At 39.6% G+C, this 15,261-nt stretch overlaps 1 protein-coding gene across 4 annotated transcripts in view; it reads left to right on the plus strand.

Moving 5' to 3' along the window:
- CNST (consortin, connexin sorting protein) overlaps positions 1–15,261 on the plus strand; it is a 116,025-nt gene that overhangs the window by 27,537 nt on the left and 73,227 nt on the right. For 3 of the 4 annotated variants that reach the window (XM_007990031.3, XM_073011914.1, XM_073011915.1), the window contains exon 2: positions 9,857–10,286. The exons of the other annotated variant lie outside the window; for it this stretch is intronic. In XM_007990031.3, the coding sequence (XP_007988222.1) occupies positions 9,908–10,286 (379 nt within the window). In that variant the 5' untranslated portion in view covers positions 9,857–9,907. The remainder of the gene's footprint in view (positions 1–9,856; positions 10,287–15,261) is intronic. 4 annotated transcript variants of the gene reach the window in all.

Here is a 15,261-nt window from a genome sequence, read left to right on the forward strand (position 1 = left end):
TATATGCAAGCTATATCTTATGTATCTCACATATATCTTAGCTATATCTGAGATATATAGATGATATATAAATATTATAAGTACACCACCAAAGTTTGGAGACTCTTGCATGTTAGTCCCTCTTCTTTAACGTGATATTGGTTTGGTAAGTACCTGTGGCCTGCCTGGTAGAAATTTTTCTAAATGCACAAAGATGAATGTCAGGTATCTTATGAATGTCAGATAATTTCTAATGGGGTGGTTATATAGCCCAACATATAAACCTGAAGAAATGAACTCAGAATATTAAAGGAATGCAGCAAATCAAGAGCCTTATTGGTGGGTTTTATGTATTTGCCGTGTAACCTATTTTTCTACATTTGACATATTTGAAAAACATCTCAAGATATTGGAAATGTTCATTTTGTGGCCTCCTTAAAGTAGCGATTTGGTATTTACAACATATATATGTGAAAACAGCTGGTTTTTAAAAGTAATATAAAAATGATTATAGTGGTTAAGGATACAGGCTCTGGAATCAGATTCTAAATTGAATCCTGACTTTGCCACGTAATAGCAGTGTGACCGAGGCCTATGTGTTTCATCTTTCTATTGTTGTTTACTTCTGTAAAAAATGGAAATAATTTTAGAACTACTTTATAGGACTTACAAGGATTAAATTATATATATGTAACAAACTTTAAACACTGACACTTACTAAATCTTCAATAATTGTTAAAGAGATGGAGTCTTGATGTGTTGCCCAGGCTGGTCTCAAACTCCCCGGCTGGAGCAAGCTTCTCACCCCAGTCTCTTGAGTAGCTGACACTACAGGCACACCACTGTTCCCGACTAGTCTCAGCATTTTATTCAGATAATGCAAGCGATTTTGTCAGACATCTTAAAAGAAAGTTCTAATAATTTGCTTTTGCCATTGTATTTTCAAAAATTGACATTTTAAAACAATGTATAGTTTTATGTGTCTATTTAATAAGTCAAGTGTAAGACAGTTTCCATGAGGATATATAGTTGATACAGGCAGTAAACATGATTTTTGTTTTAAAAGAGTTGGCTATAATCTGAACCAAAGTATTTTCAAGTCTTAGATTCTGTTGGTTGCGGCTTAAAAGTATGATTGCAGTACATTTTTACAACAAAGAGGTATTTAAAACCGAATAAGCACAATTTGGATGTGTTTACTTCTCTTTTGTTTACTTAAGTAGAACTTGTATATATCTGTGCATAAGAGAGGGACAAGGGAAGAGAGATGACTCTTTATGCTTGTACTGCTTGGGTATACCCACAGTGAGGCTTTTGACCTGTCATTCCCATTTATGTAATGGATTTTGAACTCAAAAGCCCTGTAAATACATAAGCTATCTTGAACCAAGCCCCATTGTGAAAGGCAGGATTGAGGAATATGAAACAAATTATGCTTCCTTTCATTCACTTTATCTGCCCCAAGGTTTTTTGGGGAATATGAGTCACATAGTTTCATTTAATTTCTTCATATTTTTAACAGTGCTCTCTCTTCATAACTGAAAATCTGTATTTGATGTTGTTTTTCCCTTAGAATCATTACCTTCACGTTTATTCTTGTTTTTCCTTTTGTATCTTGTACCTTTGTCACATTTTTATCCTTCCTGCATACCTCATAGCATACATTTTCTCTTCTATGGCCTTTCTTTTTGCTAAATGAAGAACTAAATCTTTATGAAATTATATTTTTTATTCTTATTAAAGAAATATTAAAACAATATGATTTACTTTTATACTGTACTATTAGGTAGAAATTTAGGTATTTAGAGTGATTACTGAAAGACTGTTTTACTAATTTTAATTACAATACTATTTAACTTTTATGAAGTGCCAGGGATATTTTGAATATGGGGAAGTACGAAAAAAGGAACAGCATGATCTAGTGATTTACATTGTGAATATGGGAAATGAGGAGGTAAAAATTAATTTTAAATAGTATCTATTTCCTTCAACAAGTATTTGCATTTGTTTAATTACAGTAATAATAATATCTATATCCAGGAAATACCTGTAGCACAACTTGTGTTAGCAAAGGAAGAATCTAAAGCGGAGTGATTCACCATGAGCCATATTTGGCTGCTGTGGCACTGCCAAGGCAATGTCATAGACAGCAGCGTTGTCCAATAGAAATATGTGAGACATATATAAAATTTAGAAATATGTGAGACATATATATAATTTAGAAATATGTGAGACATATATATAATTTTGTTGTCTAGTAACCACATTAAAAATTTTCAAAGGGAGAAATTAATTTTAGTAATAGTTTATTCAGTATATCTAAAGTATTATTTCAACATGTAATCAATATGTAGAATTAATGAATTCTTTTATATTGATTTTATTCATACTAAGTCATTGAAATATGGTATGTATTTTATAAATATAGCACATCTTAATTTGGACACAATTTTCATTGGAAATGCTTGAACTACATTTCAATTTCATAAAGTGTACAGGTGAAAAACATTCACATACCCAAGTTATTCCAAACATACTTAAGTTTTTCAGTAACTGAATTGATGTCCATTTAAAAATTTAAATTTGGCTGGGCACAGTGACTCACGCCTGTAATCCCAGCACTTTGGGAGGCCGAGGTGGGCGGATCATGAGGTCAGGAGATCGAGACCATCTTGGCTAACACGGTGAAACCCCATCTCTACTAAAAATACAAAAAACTAGCCGGGCGAGGTGGTGGTACCTGTAGTCCCAGCTACTCGGGAGGCTGAGGCAGTAGAATGGCGTGAACCCGGGAGGTGGAGCTTGCAGTGAGCCGAGATTGCGCCACTGCACTCCAGCCTGGGCGACAGAGCCAGACTCCGTCTCAAAAAAAAAAATAAATAAATAAATAAATGTATTAAAATTTATAAAAATGAAAAATTGAGTCCCTCAGTGTGTGTTCATGTTTCAGATACTCAGTAGCCGTGTGTGGTTGGTGGCTACCATTTTGAATAGCATAGGTGTAGAATAGAGCTAACAGTTGAAGATGTCAGCTAAGGAGCCCTGAGTCATTATTACTCTATTTTGAGACACAGTCTTGCTCTGTTGCCCAGGTTAGAGTGCAGTGGTGAGATCACAGCTTGCTACATCCCAGGCTCAAGTGATCTTCCCCCTTCAGCCACGTAGCCGGGACTGTAGGCATGCACCACCACACCTGGCTAATTTTTTTTTTTAGTGGAGACGTGGGGGTCTCACTGTGTTGCCCAGGCTGGTCTTGAACAACTGAGCTCAGACGATCCACCTGCCTCAGCCTCCCAAAGTGCTAGAATTACAGATGAGCCACCGTGCCTGGCCTAGCATACGTTATTACATTGAAATTATGAGAACGACATTTTAAATGAAGTTTGTATCTAAATTCCAAATGATCTGCATTATTTTCAGAAAACAGTTTGGAGATCATCGCTACCCTCTGTGGTCCTCACTCGGGGGTCCTCAGGCTGAGATACTGTTAATTCCTAGAAACTGCCTTCTGGCGTACTGTTGTGGTCGACACTCATCAGTGGGATATGAAATCAACCTAGTGGATCTTGAACAGCATTTTTTAAATATATGAAATCGTATTGAATGGAATAAAGAACATATCAGAGTGATTCACCTGTGTTAAGTTTTAGCTGCATAAATGTATATATTTTGTGGGTTCAGGAGCTCAGTGAAAAATGAATTTTTTATTGTGTGTCACAACGTTTTTCACCACCATCCCTCTGAGGCATACTTTTGATTGCTGTTGTACTGAATATTGTCTCAGGGTATGTTTGTTTAAACAAAGTGTTAATCAGAGAAGAAAACTATACATTTAGCAATGAGATGTAAGTGGTATTGGAACCTATCTAATGAGTAAAGAGGTAAAAATAAATGTAAAGTGGTATGGAATGTCAGTGATAAAGAGAATCATATGGATGTGGTCACTTTCTTTTTTGAGACAGGGTCTTGCTGTGTCACCCAGGCTGGAGTGCAGTGGTGAGATCTTGGCTCATTGCAACCTCTGCCTCCCAGGTTCAAGCTAGTTTCCTGCCTCAGCCTCCCAAGTACCCAGGATTACAGATGCCCACCACCATGCCTAGCTAATTTTTGTATTTTTTTTTAAGTAGAGACGAGGTTTCACCATGTTGGCCAGGCTGGTCTCGAACTCCTGACCTCAAGCAATGCGCTTGCCTCGGCCTCCCAAATCACCAGGATTACAGGCATGAGCCATCACACATGGCCTTGGACGTGGTCACTTTCTTCCTCAGTTCTGAATTGGCTGGGAATAGACAAATTTGAACTTGGTGTTAATAAACCGCGTTATTAGTTTGGTGACTATATTCCTCTAAATGTTGGTTTGGCTATAAATCAAATTTAAATTTGGGCTTGAATCTTTATTCTTCAGAAGGATCTTGGCTTCAAAAGTAAAAGTATAGTATTTATCTGATTTGTATGAAATACAGAAAAATGGCACCCATAGTCTTAAAGCATTTCAATGAAATAGTACATATTTCACTGTGTATTCCCATAAATTATTTTTTAAAATTTTAGTAACACCTAATGTTTAATCTCTTTGGACATCCATTAAGATGTGTAAAAAATGAAGTCAAATCCAATCCAGAATTGAGATATGCTTTTGGTAAAATGGAGATTTTTTTTTTTCTTAGCCTGTTACTTTAAATTGTTCATTTATTTAATGTTCTTCCTTAAAGTTTGGGAGTTCTCGTGTTTTGTATAAGCCTCACTTTAATATGGTTGTTTGAAATTCTTAAGCTGTAGAGAGGCAATGCATCAAATGATTTTTATACAGTGTACATGTTTGGAATGCTTTCTTGCCACAAGAGTCTGGAATCTTGGACAGCACTCGCTGTTTTGCTTTTAAAAGACAAAATACGCCACAATCAGTGCTGTAGCAGTGATTGTAGCATGTCCCTGTTTCTTTTGTGAGAATTTGTATAGACTTAGGGATTACTACAAAATAGCTTTACTGTTTAGATACAGCAAATAAGTTTGAATGCAGTCTCAACTAATAATCCTCAGGTCCCACGCACTATTAGCACACATTTTAAAATACTGTGTATTAACTGGGCGTCTTTCTCCTTGTGAATTTTCTCTTGCCCAAGTGCTTTGTAGTGAGATACTAGGTATACCAGAAGATCAGCCTGTTGAAATGCTATTCCTGTAGCATTAAGGGAGAGGAAAGAGGAAGAGACAAAAATAAACGTTTAATTTATAACTGTTTCTAAAACCAGTAAGACTATACGGATTATAAACCCCATTAGGAAGTTTACCCTATTGCTTAAGTTAAGGCATTTGTATTGAAATGTGTTAGGGATGCAGACAGAAGCCAAATATTGTGCAGTAGGTCCCATTGCCTCTCAGAATAGGGGCAGGGATGCAGATGGGATTCCATGTGTCTGACTTACCCCCGTTCAGAGAGAAACAGTAGAAAATTGTTTCCTTACTCTTTCATGAATCTAGTAAGTACAAGGCCCAGGGCTAAACATTGCAAAGAATGAAAATTATCTATGCCTGGGTTCTGAGTATTCAAATGGCTTAACTCTAGTATGACATATATGCAAAAATACAAAGTGCAGAGCTGTATTTGGGAAGGACTGAATGACAGCAGTGCTGTTGTACATTACGTGTTGGTCTTTGTGATGGAGAAATCAGGGAAGGCAAACTAGGGTAAGTGACTTTTGAGCCAGACCTTGATGCATTGTTAGGAATCCCTTTCCTTTCCCTTTCCCTTCCCTTCCCTTCCCTTCCCTTTCCTCCTCTCCCCTTCCCTCCCCCTCCCCCTCACCCCTTCCTTCCTTCCTTCCTTCCTTTTCCTTTCATTTCCTTTCCTCTCCTTTCCCTTTCTCTCTCTCCTTCCTTTCCTTTCCTCTTCTCTTTCTTCCTTTCTTTTCTTCTTTTCTTTTCTTTCACAAAGTCTCCCTCTGTCACCCAGGCTGGCATGCAATGGTGCAGTCTCAGCTCACTGCAACCTCCACCCCTCAGGTTCAAGCGATTCTTCTGATTCAGCCTCCCTAGTAGCTGGGACTACAGGCATGCGCCACCACGCCTGGCTAATTTTTGTATTTTTAGTAGAAATGGAGTTTCATCATGTTGGCCAGGGCTGGTCTCGAACTCCTGACCCTCAAGTGATCCACCTGCCTCATATCTCAAAGTGCTCGGGTTACAGGCATGAGCCACTGTGCCTGGCCAGGTATCTTTATTTCTTAAACTACAGCATATTCACACCTTGGAAAGAGCATGAAAGTCAATATTAGAAAATATTTTATAAAATTATCTTATGAGTTAAATTATGTCATCACAAGAGTTGCAGGCAAAATGTCTTGAGGCCCACAGAAATGGATATGTACTGTACTGGTAATAGCGACTTTACTTAAATAGTATATCCTCCCTGCACCCTCCCACTTAAGAAAGTTTCCGACGGAAGTTGAGCTACATAGGAAGTGAGGTACTGTGTGGATCTAGTACTTCGCAGGGAAAGAGAGAAGTCCTTCCAGGAACTTGAACTTGTTGGTCATTAGATTTGGGTCCTCTACTGTAGGGTAGATCCCTAATTGGGGCATACCATAGCTGGAATGAAATATAAGTTATTGTCTCCCTATTGTCCATATCAGGATTATAACTGGTCTAAATTCCATTTCTAAACTTACTAGCTGAGGGACTTGATGAGATACAAGTCTTGGCTTCTTATCAGTAAAATGGCACTAAAATTACCTATCTGCTAGGGTCATTGCAAGAATTGAATAGGAGTATTAGGCTAAATAGTTTAAGTCAGGGCTTGGCACATGACACTCAACAAAGCTGTAAATATGATCTGTAACTTCATACTTACCAAAGAGTCTTTCGATTTTTTGGTTTTTAGTTTTCCTTAAAGAGACAGGGTCTTGCTATATTACACAGGCTGATCTTGAAATCCTGGCCTCAGGCAATCCTCTGGCTTCAGTCTTCCAAAGTGCTGGAATAACAGACATGAGCCACCAAGTCCAGCCACAGCAAGAAGTCTTAATGACTAATTTCTAAGTTTCTTAGTCGTCTGAAACAGAGTGCTCAGAATGGATATTAAACACTCCAGGAACTGAATGAGATATCGCTATCATAAATTCATCCTTCAGCCTTCTGGTGATGCTGCTTAGCATCGGTCTGTTTTTAGGAACCTCATCATTTCTGGGATGTCTGGAAAAGCTGTTACTGAACCTGCGGTAAGGCTAAGGCCTCAGTCGAGTAAACCTATCAGTGCTTTATATCAACCTGTGAGATTTGGGAAGTAATAACTTTTATTGAGCTTTTACTGTGGGCCAAATACTCCACTAGGTGCTTTACCAGCAGCGTTGACTAAGCTTCAAAAATGACTCCTTGAGGTAGGTGTTACAGTTCTTCAGTTTTACAGATGAGAAAATTGAGGCTTGTGGATGCTAATTAACTTTACTAAAGTTGCAAAAACAGCTTGTTAAATGGCAGAGTCAAACTTGACCCCAGGTCTGCCTGCACTCTTACCCATGATGCTGTACCTCCTGGGATCCGACGTCAGGAGGAACTAGTTTCAGGTCCAGTTCCACTTCTTGCCGGGAATATGATCTTAAGTTATTTTGCCTCTTTGAGTTTCAGATTTTTCATCTAAAACCCTGTGAATACCCATGATGTAGGCTTGCTTTGAGTACTAGAAAGAAGGTATAAGGTATGAGGTTCCTGGCACAGTTTCTGTTTTGTTTTGTCTTTTGAGACAGGGTCTGGCTCTGTTGTCCAGGCTGGAGTGCAGTGGCACGATCATGGCTCACTGCACCCTCTACCTCCTGAGCTCAATTGATCCTGCCACCTCAGCCTTCTGAGTAGCTGGGACTGTGGGTGCACACTACCACATCCGACTAATTTATAAAAATGTATATATAGAGAGACAGGGTCTCACACTGTTGCCCAGGCTGGTCCCAAACTTCTGGACTCAAATTATCGTCCAGCCTTGGCCTCCCAAAGTGTTGGAGTTATAGGTGTAAGCCACTGTACCTTCAAATTATCCTCCAACCTTGGCCTCCCAAAGTGTTGGAATTATAGGTGTAAGCCCTGTACCTAGTTCCTGGCACAGTTTCTGTTTCATGATGGAGCCTCAGCAAGACGTGACTGTTACCGTTTTGGGCTCTCTATACAATGCTTTCTAGTTCCACCCTCCCCCGTGCCTGTGACCTCCATGTCTCTTGAAGGTAAAAGTAAAAGCTTATGCTTTCAATTGCAGATATGTGTTAGAATACCTCTTAATTACACAAATGGGAAAACAGCTGAGGATGTTACCAGTTTCACAGATCAGTAGAGATATGTAGTATATATTTTAAGGAAAATAATACCAGCCAGATTTAGATATTTTAGTATCCGAGTTGCAAAATATGCTGAAAATATATGATGGTGTCACAGGACGAGCTGCAGACAAAACTCTTCCGACACCAGATTAAAGAAGGGAGAGGCTTCATTTGGCCGGGAGCGTCAGCAGACTCGTGTCTTAAGAGCCGAGCTCCCTGAAAAAGAAATTCTTGACCCATTTAAGGGCTTATAGCTCTAAGGGGTCCATGTGAAAGGGTCGTGATGGATCGAGCAAGCGTGGGGAACGTGACTCGGGGGCTACATGCATCAGCTAACAGAACAGAAAGTTTTGCAGTGCTTCCTCATACAATGTCTGGAATTTACAGATAACACAAGTAGTTTAGGTCAGGGGTTAATATTATTTTTTTAGCCACCAGGGTCGGGTGGGGGTGCCAGGGCCGTCTGGCTATTTATCTTCTGTTTCTTTCTAACTTTTTGCTTTCTCCCTTTTCTCTTGTCTTATAAACTAGGCAAAAGTGGGGGAGAGGAGGGTAGCAGGAGAAGCGGTAGTCTCCTTCCTTAATGGTATAGGGAGAATATTTTATTTTGTACTTCTGATGTTTTTAAAGACTGTACTTTATATACATGTTTCTAAAGATTAAGCGTTTCTACTCATTAAGTTGAAGAATCTTTAGAGGTCCTCTCACTGAGGTTTTTTTCCAGAATTACTGGAGTATTTCTTTCATACCTATCATTTTTCTTAAAATGTAATATACTTTTAGATAATAAGAGGAGATAAAAGATGACTGATAAAGGGCTTGCAGTCTGTTTTGTTAATTTTACAAATATTAGTGGTATTCCTCAAGCAGATTTAGCTTTTCTTCCAGTTCTACACTAAGACTAGCCTAGAGTTAACCATGGCTTTTTTTTTTTTTTGTAAGTGTTCAAAAGGATTTTGATGACAACTCTAAGGTACCTTCCAGGGCTTATTTTTAGGAAATAAAAGAGATAACGATAGTATAAATATATGCTACCCAAACTTCCCCTCACATACTTTTTTCTAGGTTTTTTTAGAAAAAAATCTGTGAACATTTTCATTTCCAAATATTGCTGCTGTTTAGCCAGGGAAGAGCTTATACAACTAGCTTTCAGTTGTCTGCTAAGTGTCCAGAGATCAACATAAGAGACCAATTTCAGCACGTAACCTATTTAACTAGTCATTTCATTAAGGCAGCGGTCCCAACCTGATGCACATTAGACTCACCTAGAGGACTTCAAAAATAGCAGTGCCTAGGTTCCATCCTCAGAGATTCCAATGGAATGGTCTAGAACAGAATTTGGGCAGCCTCTCAGGTGATTATCTTGAGGAGCCAGGGTTGACTCCTATGGTATTCACGTGAGAACCAGCTGAGTTCGGGGTTGGGTTGCATATGCTGAAAGGGAATGAACTTAAGTCGTTTCCTTCTCTTCCCTATTTACAGTGAAACAACCTAAGAGGAGGGGAAAATCAGAGATCACTGAGAATCTGCAAAGGTTAGAAAATGAAGTAGCTCTTTTCTTTTTGTCATTGTAGACATGGAAGGTCTTTAATATAACTTTAAATGGTTCAGCAAAGGATGCTCTAATGGATGACAGCGATACTCCTACATATAATCTGCAAATAGAACCACAAGATGGATGTCATCCTGGTGACAGCGTGGAAAGGAGTGTGACCTGCCTGCCTTCTGCATCAGATGAAAATGAAAATCAGCTTGATGGGGACGGGCCTGAGCATCTGACCAGCAGTGACAGTGCAATGGGAAAGCCCCAAGTGTCTGAGCAGGACAGTCTCAATAATAATGAAAGCTGCATATTGAGCTGCGAGGTGGCCGCAGGTGAGAACTCAGAAAACACCCTTTGTGAAGGCTCCAGAGATGAACAGGCCTTCTTGGGAAAGGACAAAAAAATACCTGGAAAAAGAAGTCCAAGAAGCAAAAAAGGGACTGCTAAGAAGATACCACCAGGTATTTTTTAAAATAGTATTTATTCTCTTCTTTAATTAATTAAAAATGAACCTCCTTCCCCTCCCATACTGTCTTTACTGTCCTGCATCTTGCTTCTTTCTTAAGCTGTTCTGGAGCTGGTTCCACCGTAGCACAAGTAGATCCAGCTGAGTGATACTCCGTGCGTGTGATAGTCTGCACACTGTTCCACTGTATGGGTGTAACACAATTTTTTAAATCACTTCCTTATGGCCCTTCCCAATCTTTTACTATCATAAACAGTGCTAAGGCCAGGTGCGGTGGCTCACACCTGTAATTAGCACTTTGGGAGGCTGAGGTGGGCGGATTACCTGAGGTTGGGGGTTCAAGACTAGCCTGGCCAACATGGTGAAACCCCATCTCTACTAAAAATACAAAAAATTAGCTGGATGCAGTGGCGTGTGCCTGTAATCCCAGCTACTCTGGAGGCTGAGGCAGGAGAATCGCTTGAACCCGGGAGGCAGAGGTTGCGGTGAGCCGAGATCGTGCCACTGCACTCCAGCCTGGCTACAGAGTGAGACTTCGTCTCAAAAAACAAACAAAAAAAAGGTGCTGAAATTGACATCCTTTGTATATGTTTTCACATTAGGTACTTTAAATATATGCAGTCTCCCTCCTTTATAAGTTAGACCATTTTCTACCAATATCAACTTTAAAAATTGCCTTCTATCATTCCTGTGGCTTTGACCTCTAACCTGTGAGTTTAGATGCTAGTATGACCTCTTCATAGATCTTTCCATCTCATTCAGCAGGTAAATAAAGTACATGAACATATATTAATATACAATTTAATATGTAGTGTTGAATAAGACATCTGGTTCTAATTATCTGTATCACTTTGGTTAAAAAGTAATTCAGAGTATTTCTCATTTGTGTATGCAGTTTGGCAGTTGAAGTTTAGAGCTATGGAATTTTTGGCCTGAATCACAGGGCCCCCTTGGGAAAAGGCAGCCTCTGGTTATTTTTGATCAGAAACACGTGAGCCTAGAAAGTTTTGGTATGCCCTAGACTGGATTCCTTAGCGTAGTATCACTTCACACAAGCCAACAGATTTTACATCAGGCTCTAGTGAACTAAGTGGAATGTCTCTTCATCTTCCGTTCTCTTCTTTGGTTAATTAGAAATATATCTGTCTATATCGTATTTTTTATTTGTACTTTTAAAATTTGAAGTAAAATACAAAACTTTTCAGTTGCTACAGATTAATCCATATTTATTCTATAAGGTAATTTGAAAACTTTTTAATATAATTCATAATCTGGCTTTCTGGTTGATGTAACTCATAATTTGGCTTTTCATGTCCCTGTATCCTTTTCATAGGAGACTTAAAATAATTTGTAACCAGGGATATGAAAGCTTTTTTTTTTTTTTTGAGGTGAGCCACGCTCTGTCACCCAGTATGGAGTGCAGTGGCGTGATCTCGGCTCACTGCAACCTCCGCCTCCCGGATTCAAGCAATTATCCTGCCTCAGATGATTATCCTGCCTCAACCTCTTGAGTAGCTGGGATTGCAGGCGTGCACCACCACACCCCGCTTATTTTTTTTGTATTTTTAATAGAGACAGGGTTTCACCATGTTGGCCAGGCTGGTCTCAAACTCCTGACCTGGTGATCCGCCCGCCTCTGCCTCCTAAAGTGCTGGGATTAAAGGCGTGAGCCACCACGCCCCGCAAAAGCATTTCTTAAAAGATCTAATAAGCAGAGGATATTTATAGTATTATGTATATATAAATCATTCTATAACTATCATTCAAGGGCAAATTCACCAGGCCTCTCAATCTGATTTTGTGATTTTATTTTCAAGACAGCGTTTCACTCTCACCCAAGCTGAAGTGCAGTGGCATGACCGTGGCTTTCTGCAGCCGTGACCTCCCAGGCACAAGAGATTCTCCCACTGCAGCCTCTGGAGTAGCTGGGACAACAGGCGTGTGCTACCATGCCTGACTAATTTTTCTTTTATTTTTCTTTTTGTAGATAAAGGATCTCTCACTGTTGCCCAAGCTGATTTTAAATTCCTGGCCTCAAGCAATCCTCCTGCCTAGGCCTCCCAAAGTGTTGGGATTATAGGCATCTTATGATGTAAGAACTGATACTTAGTTACATATCTATGCGTCAGTCATAGCTTTAAGATTATGAGTCCTTTTACTCCTCCCTTCCATGACCTTTATTCCACTTTCCTTAGGTGTGATTATATTATTATTATTTTTATTTTAGAGATAGGATCATGCTACCTTGCCCAGGTTAGATTCAAACTCCTGGGCTCAAGTGATCCTTTAATCTCAGCTTCTTGAATACCTGGGACTACAGGTGTACACCACTGGGCCTAGCTTATAATTTAAAGTTATTTAGTATTTATAATACTGTGACTCACTATCTGCTAATGCATTTGAAACATACGATTTATAAAATCTAGGGATAGTCTTTATACAGCTTGCTTTAAACATCATTTTCTATATCTTATATAAAGTGAGTTTAAGAGAGTGAGAAAGGCCAGACCTGGTGGCTCACACCTGTAATCCCAGCACTTTAGGAGGCTGACAGGGCGGATCACTTGCAGGAGTGACCAGCCTGGCCAACATGGCGAAACCCCATCTCTAAAAAAATACAAAAATTAGCTGGGCCTGGTGGCATGCACCTGTAGTCCCAGCTACTCAGCAGGCTGAGGTGAGAGAATGGTTTGAGCCTGAGAGGCGGAGGTTGCAGTGAGCCAAGATCCTGCCACTGCACTCCAGTCTAGGCGACAGCACCAGACCTTGTCTCAAAAGAGTAAGAAGACAGAATCAGGAGTTATAAAACCCACGTACAAATCTTATGATTTTAGGTCACTTGGTGAGACTGAAGCAGTCTCTACTTCGTTGTTTTCATCTGTATAATGATGATGTTCATCTACCTAAATCTATGAAATTCCTTTTTAAGCTGTGAGTTTCTTAGATTTCATAGTAGAGTTGGTATACTCTATACTTGAATAAAATTTGGTGATTCGCCTCTAGTGCATCTATAGGGTTTTTATGTTTTAGAGATACATTTTTGTTTGTCTTTTAAGTTTTGTTGATAAATTAAAAGAAAGAAGCCGGGCGCGGTGGCTCAAGCCTGTAATCCCAGCACTTTGGGAGGCCGAGACGGGTGGATCACGAGGTCAGGAGATCGAGACCATCCTGGCTAACACGGTGAAACCCCGTCTTCACTAAAAAATACAAAAAACTAGCCGGGCGAGGTGGCGGGCGCCTGTAGTCCCAGCTAGTCGGGAGGCTGAGGCAGGAGAATGGCGTGAACCCGGGAGGCGGAGCTTGCAGTGAGCTAAGATCCGGCCACTGCACTCCAGCCTGGGCGACACAGTGAGACTCTGTCTCAAAAAAAAAAAAAAAAAAAAAAAAAAAAAAAAGAAAAGAGACTCCTGTCTGCCCAGGCTGGCCGTGGATGAGGCAGGACTGAGTGTCCTGGGGTGAGTTAACAGGGCATGGGTGTTTGAGATGGGGGGCCTTTAATTTGAAACTGAATAGGATTATTTTGGGTGTGGAATTAATCCTTTCTAGATGTGGAAGAGACCTAGAATGAGAAGAAGCTTTAGTATTGCCTGGAAAGCTTCCCTCAGAGTTTAGTTGCTAAGACCCCATCCTAAGAACTCGCTTCAGCCTGTCCTCTCTCAGTACGTATCCGTCACCCGGTCTAAGTAATGTTGTCTCCCTGTGATTTCTCTAGTCAGTCTATTTCTCTCCATCTTCACTGCCGCAGTTCAGCATAATCTTCAGCTAGAGTACTGCAAAAGCCCCTAAATTTGTTTCCCATCTTGCTTCCATCCTCCATGTCAAAAATAATGCAAAGAGTTTACACATAGGTGTTTAGACAAGGACGTGTTTACTCTGTTTTTTCGGTTAAATTCTTAGATCCTAAGTAAATAAAGTTTCAAAATTTTCAGACGAGTACTTTTCTAATAATTGAATAGCTTCTCAAATGTGAAATGACATGTAAAACAAGACATTCAATTGCAAACCGGAAATGCAGTTTTTTGTAGGTAGGTGCTCTTGTAATACTTTTTAGAAAATATATAAAAATAAAGAAAAGACAAAAAAATAGAAAATGTAAAATAAAGTAAATTTATTCACTCTTATGCTCCCTTACCTAGTTTAATTTGTAGTAATTTTTCAGTTACTACTGTCCAAAGGCTAGTACTGGAAAAAAAATGATAGTGCAGGAGTCTTGTTACTGAAAGTCCTGTCACTATTAGGAGACATGTCACTATTTATGGGTTTGCTGGAGGCAGTATTTGTGTCAGTGGCGAAAACCTTGATCTTAGCCTCGGGGAAGTCCACTTGTCATTATATAATGAGCTTTTTTTTTTCCTTAAGAGAATTGAATCCCCTTGATATGGTTAATGAAGCACGATTTCAAGCTGCGTTACAACAAGTTTTCACCGTCGGGCGGTCGCGTTGGCTCATGCCTGTAATTGTAGCACTTTCAGAAGCCACTGTTGGGCGGGCGCGCTGGCTCGTGCCTGTAATCGTAGCACTTCCAGAATCCACTGCAGGAGGACTGCTTGAGCCAAGGAGTTTGCGACCAGCCTGGGCAACACAGGAAGCCCTCATCTCTACAAAAAGTAAAATAATTAGCTGGGCATGGAGGCACGCACCTGTAGTCCCAGCTACTTGAAGGAGGCTGAGGTGGGAGGATCACAGCAACACTGCACCCCAGCTTGGGAGACAGAGGGAGATCCTGTCTCAAAATAGAAAAAGAAAAAGAAAAAAATTTTCACTGTAGTTAAAATGGCAAAGCTTTAGGTAAATATTATCCTAAAAACTAATGGCCATTATTTATTTATTACTATTTTTCACATTACTTCTTACCTGGGGGAGAAAAACAATGGAAATTAATGTGTTTTTTTTTTAACAGCTTTATTAAGATGTAATTCATTTACATACAATTCAGCTACTTAAAATATACAATTCACTGATTTTTTGTA

Source organism: Chlorocebus sabaeus, chromosome 25, assembly GCF_047675955.1.
Source record: "Chlorocebus sabaeus isolate Y175 chromosome 25, mChlSab1.0.hap1, whole genome shotgun sequence".
Lineage (NCBI taxonomy): Eukaryota > Metazoa > Chordata > Mammalia > Primates > Cercopithecidae > Chlorocebus > Chlorocebus sabaeus.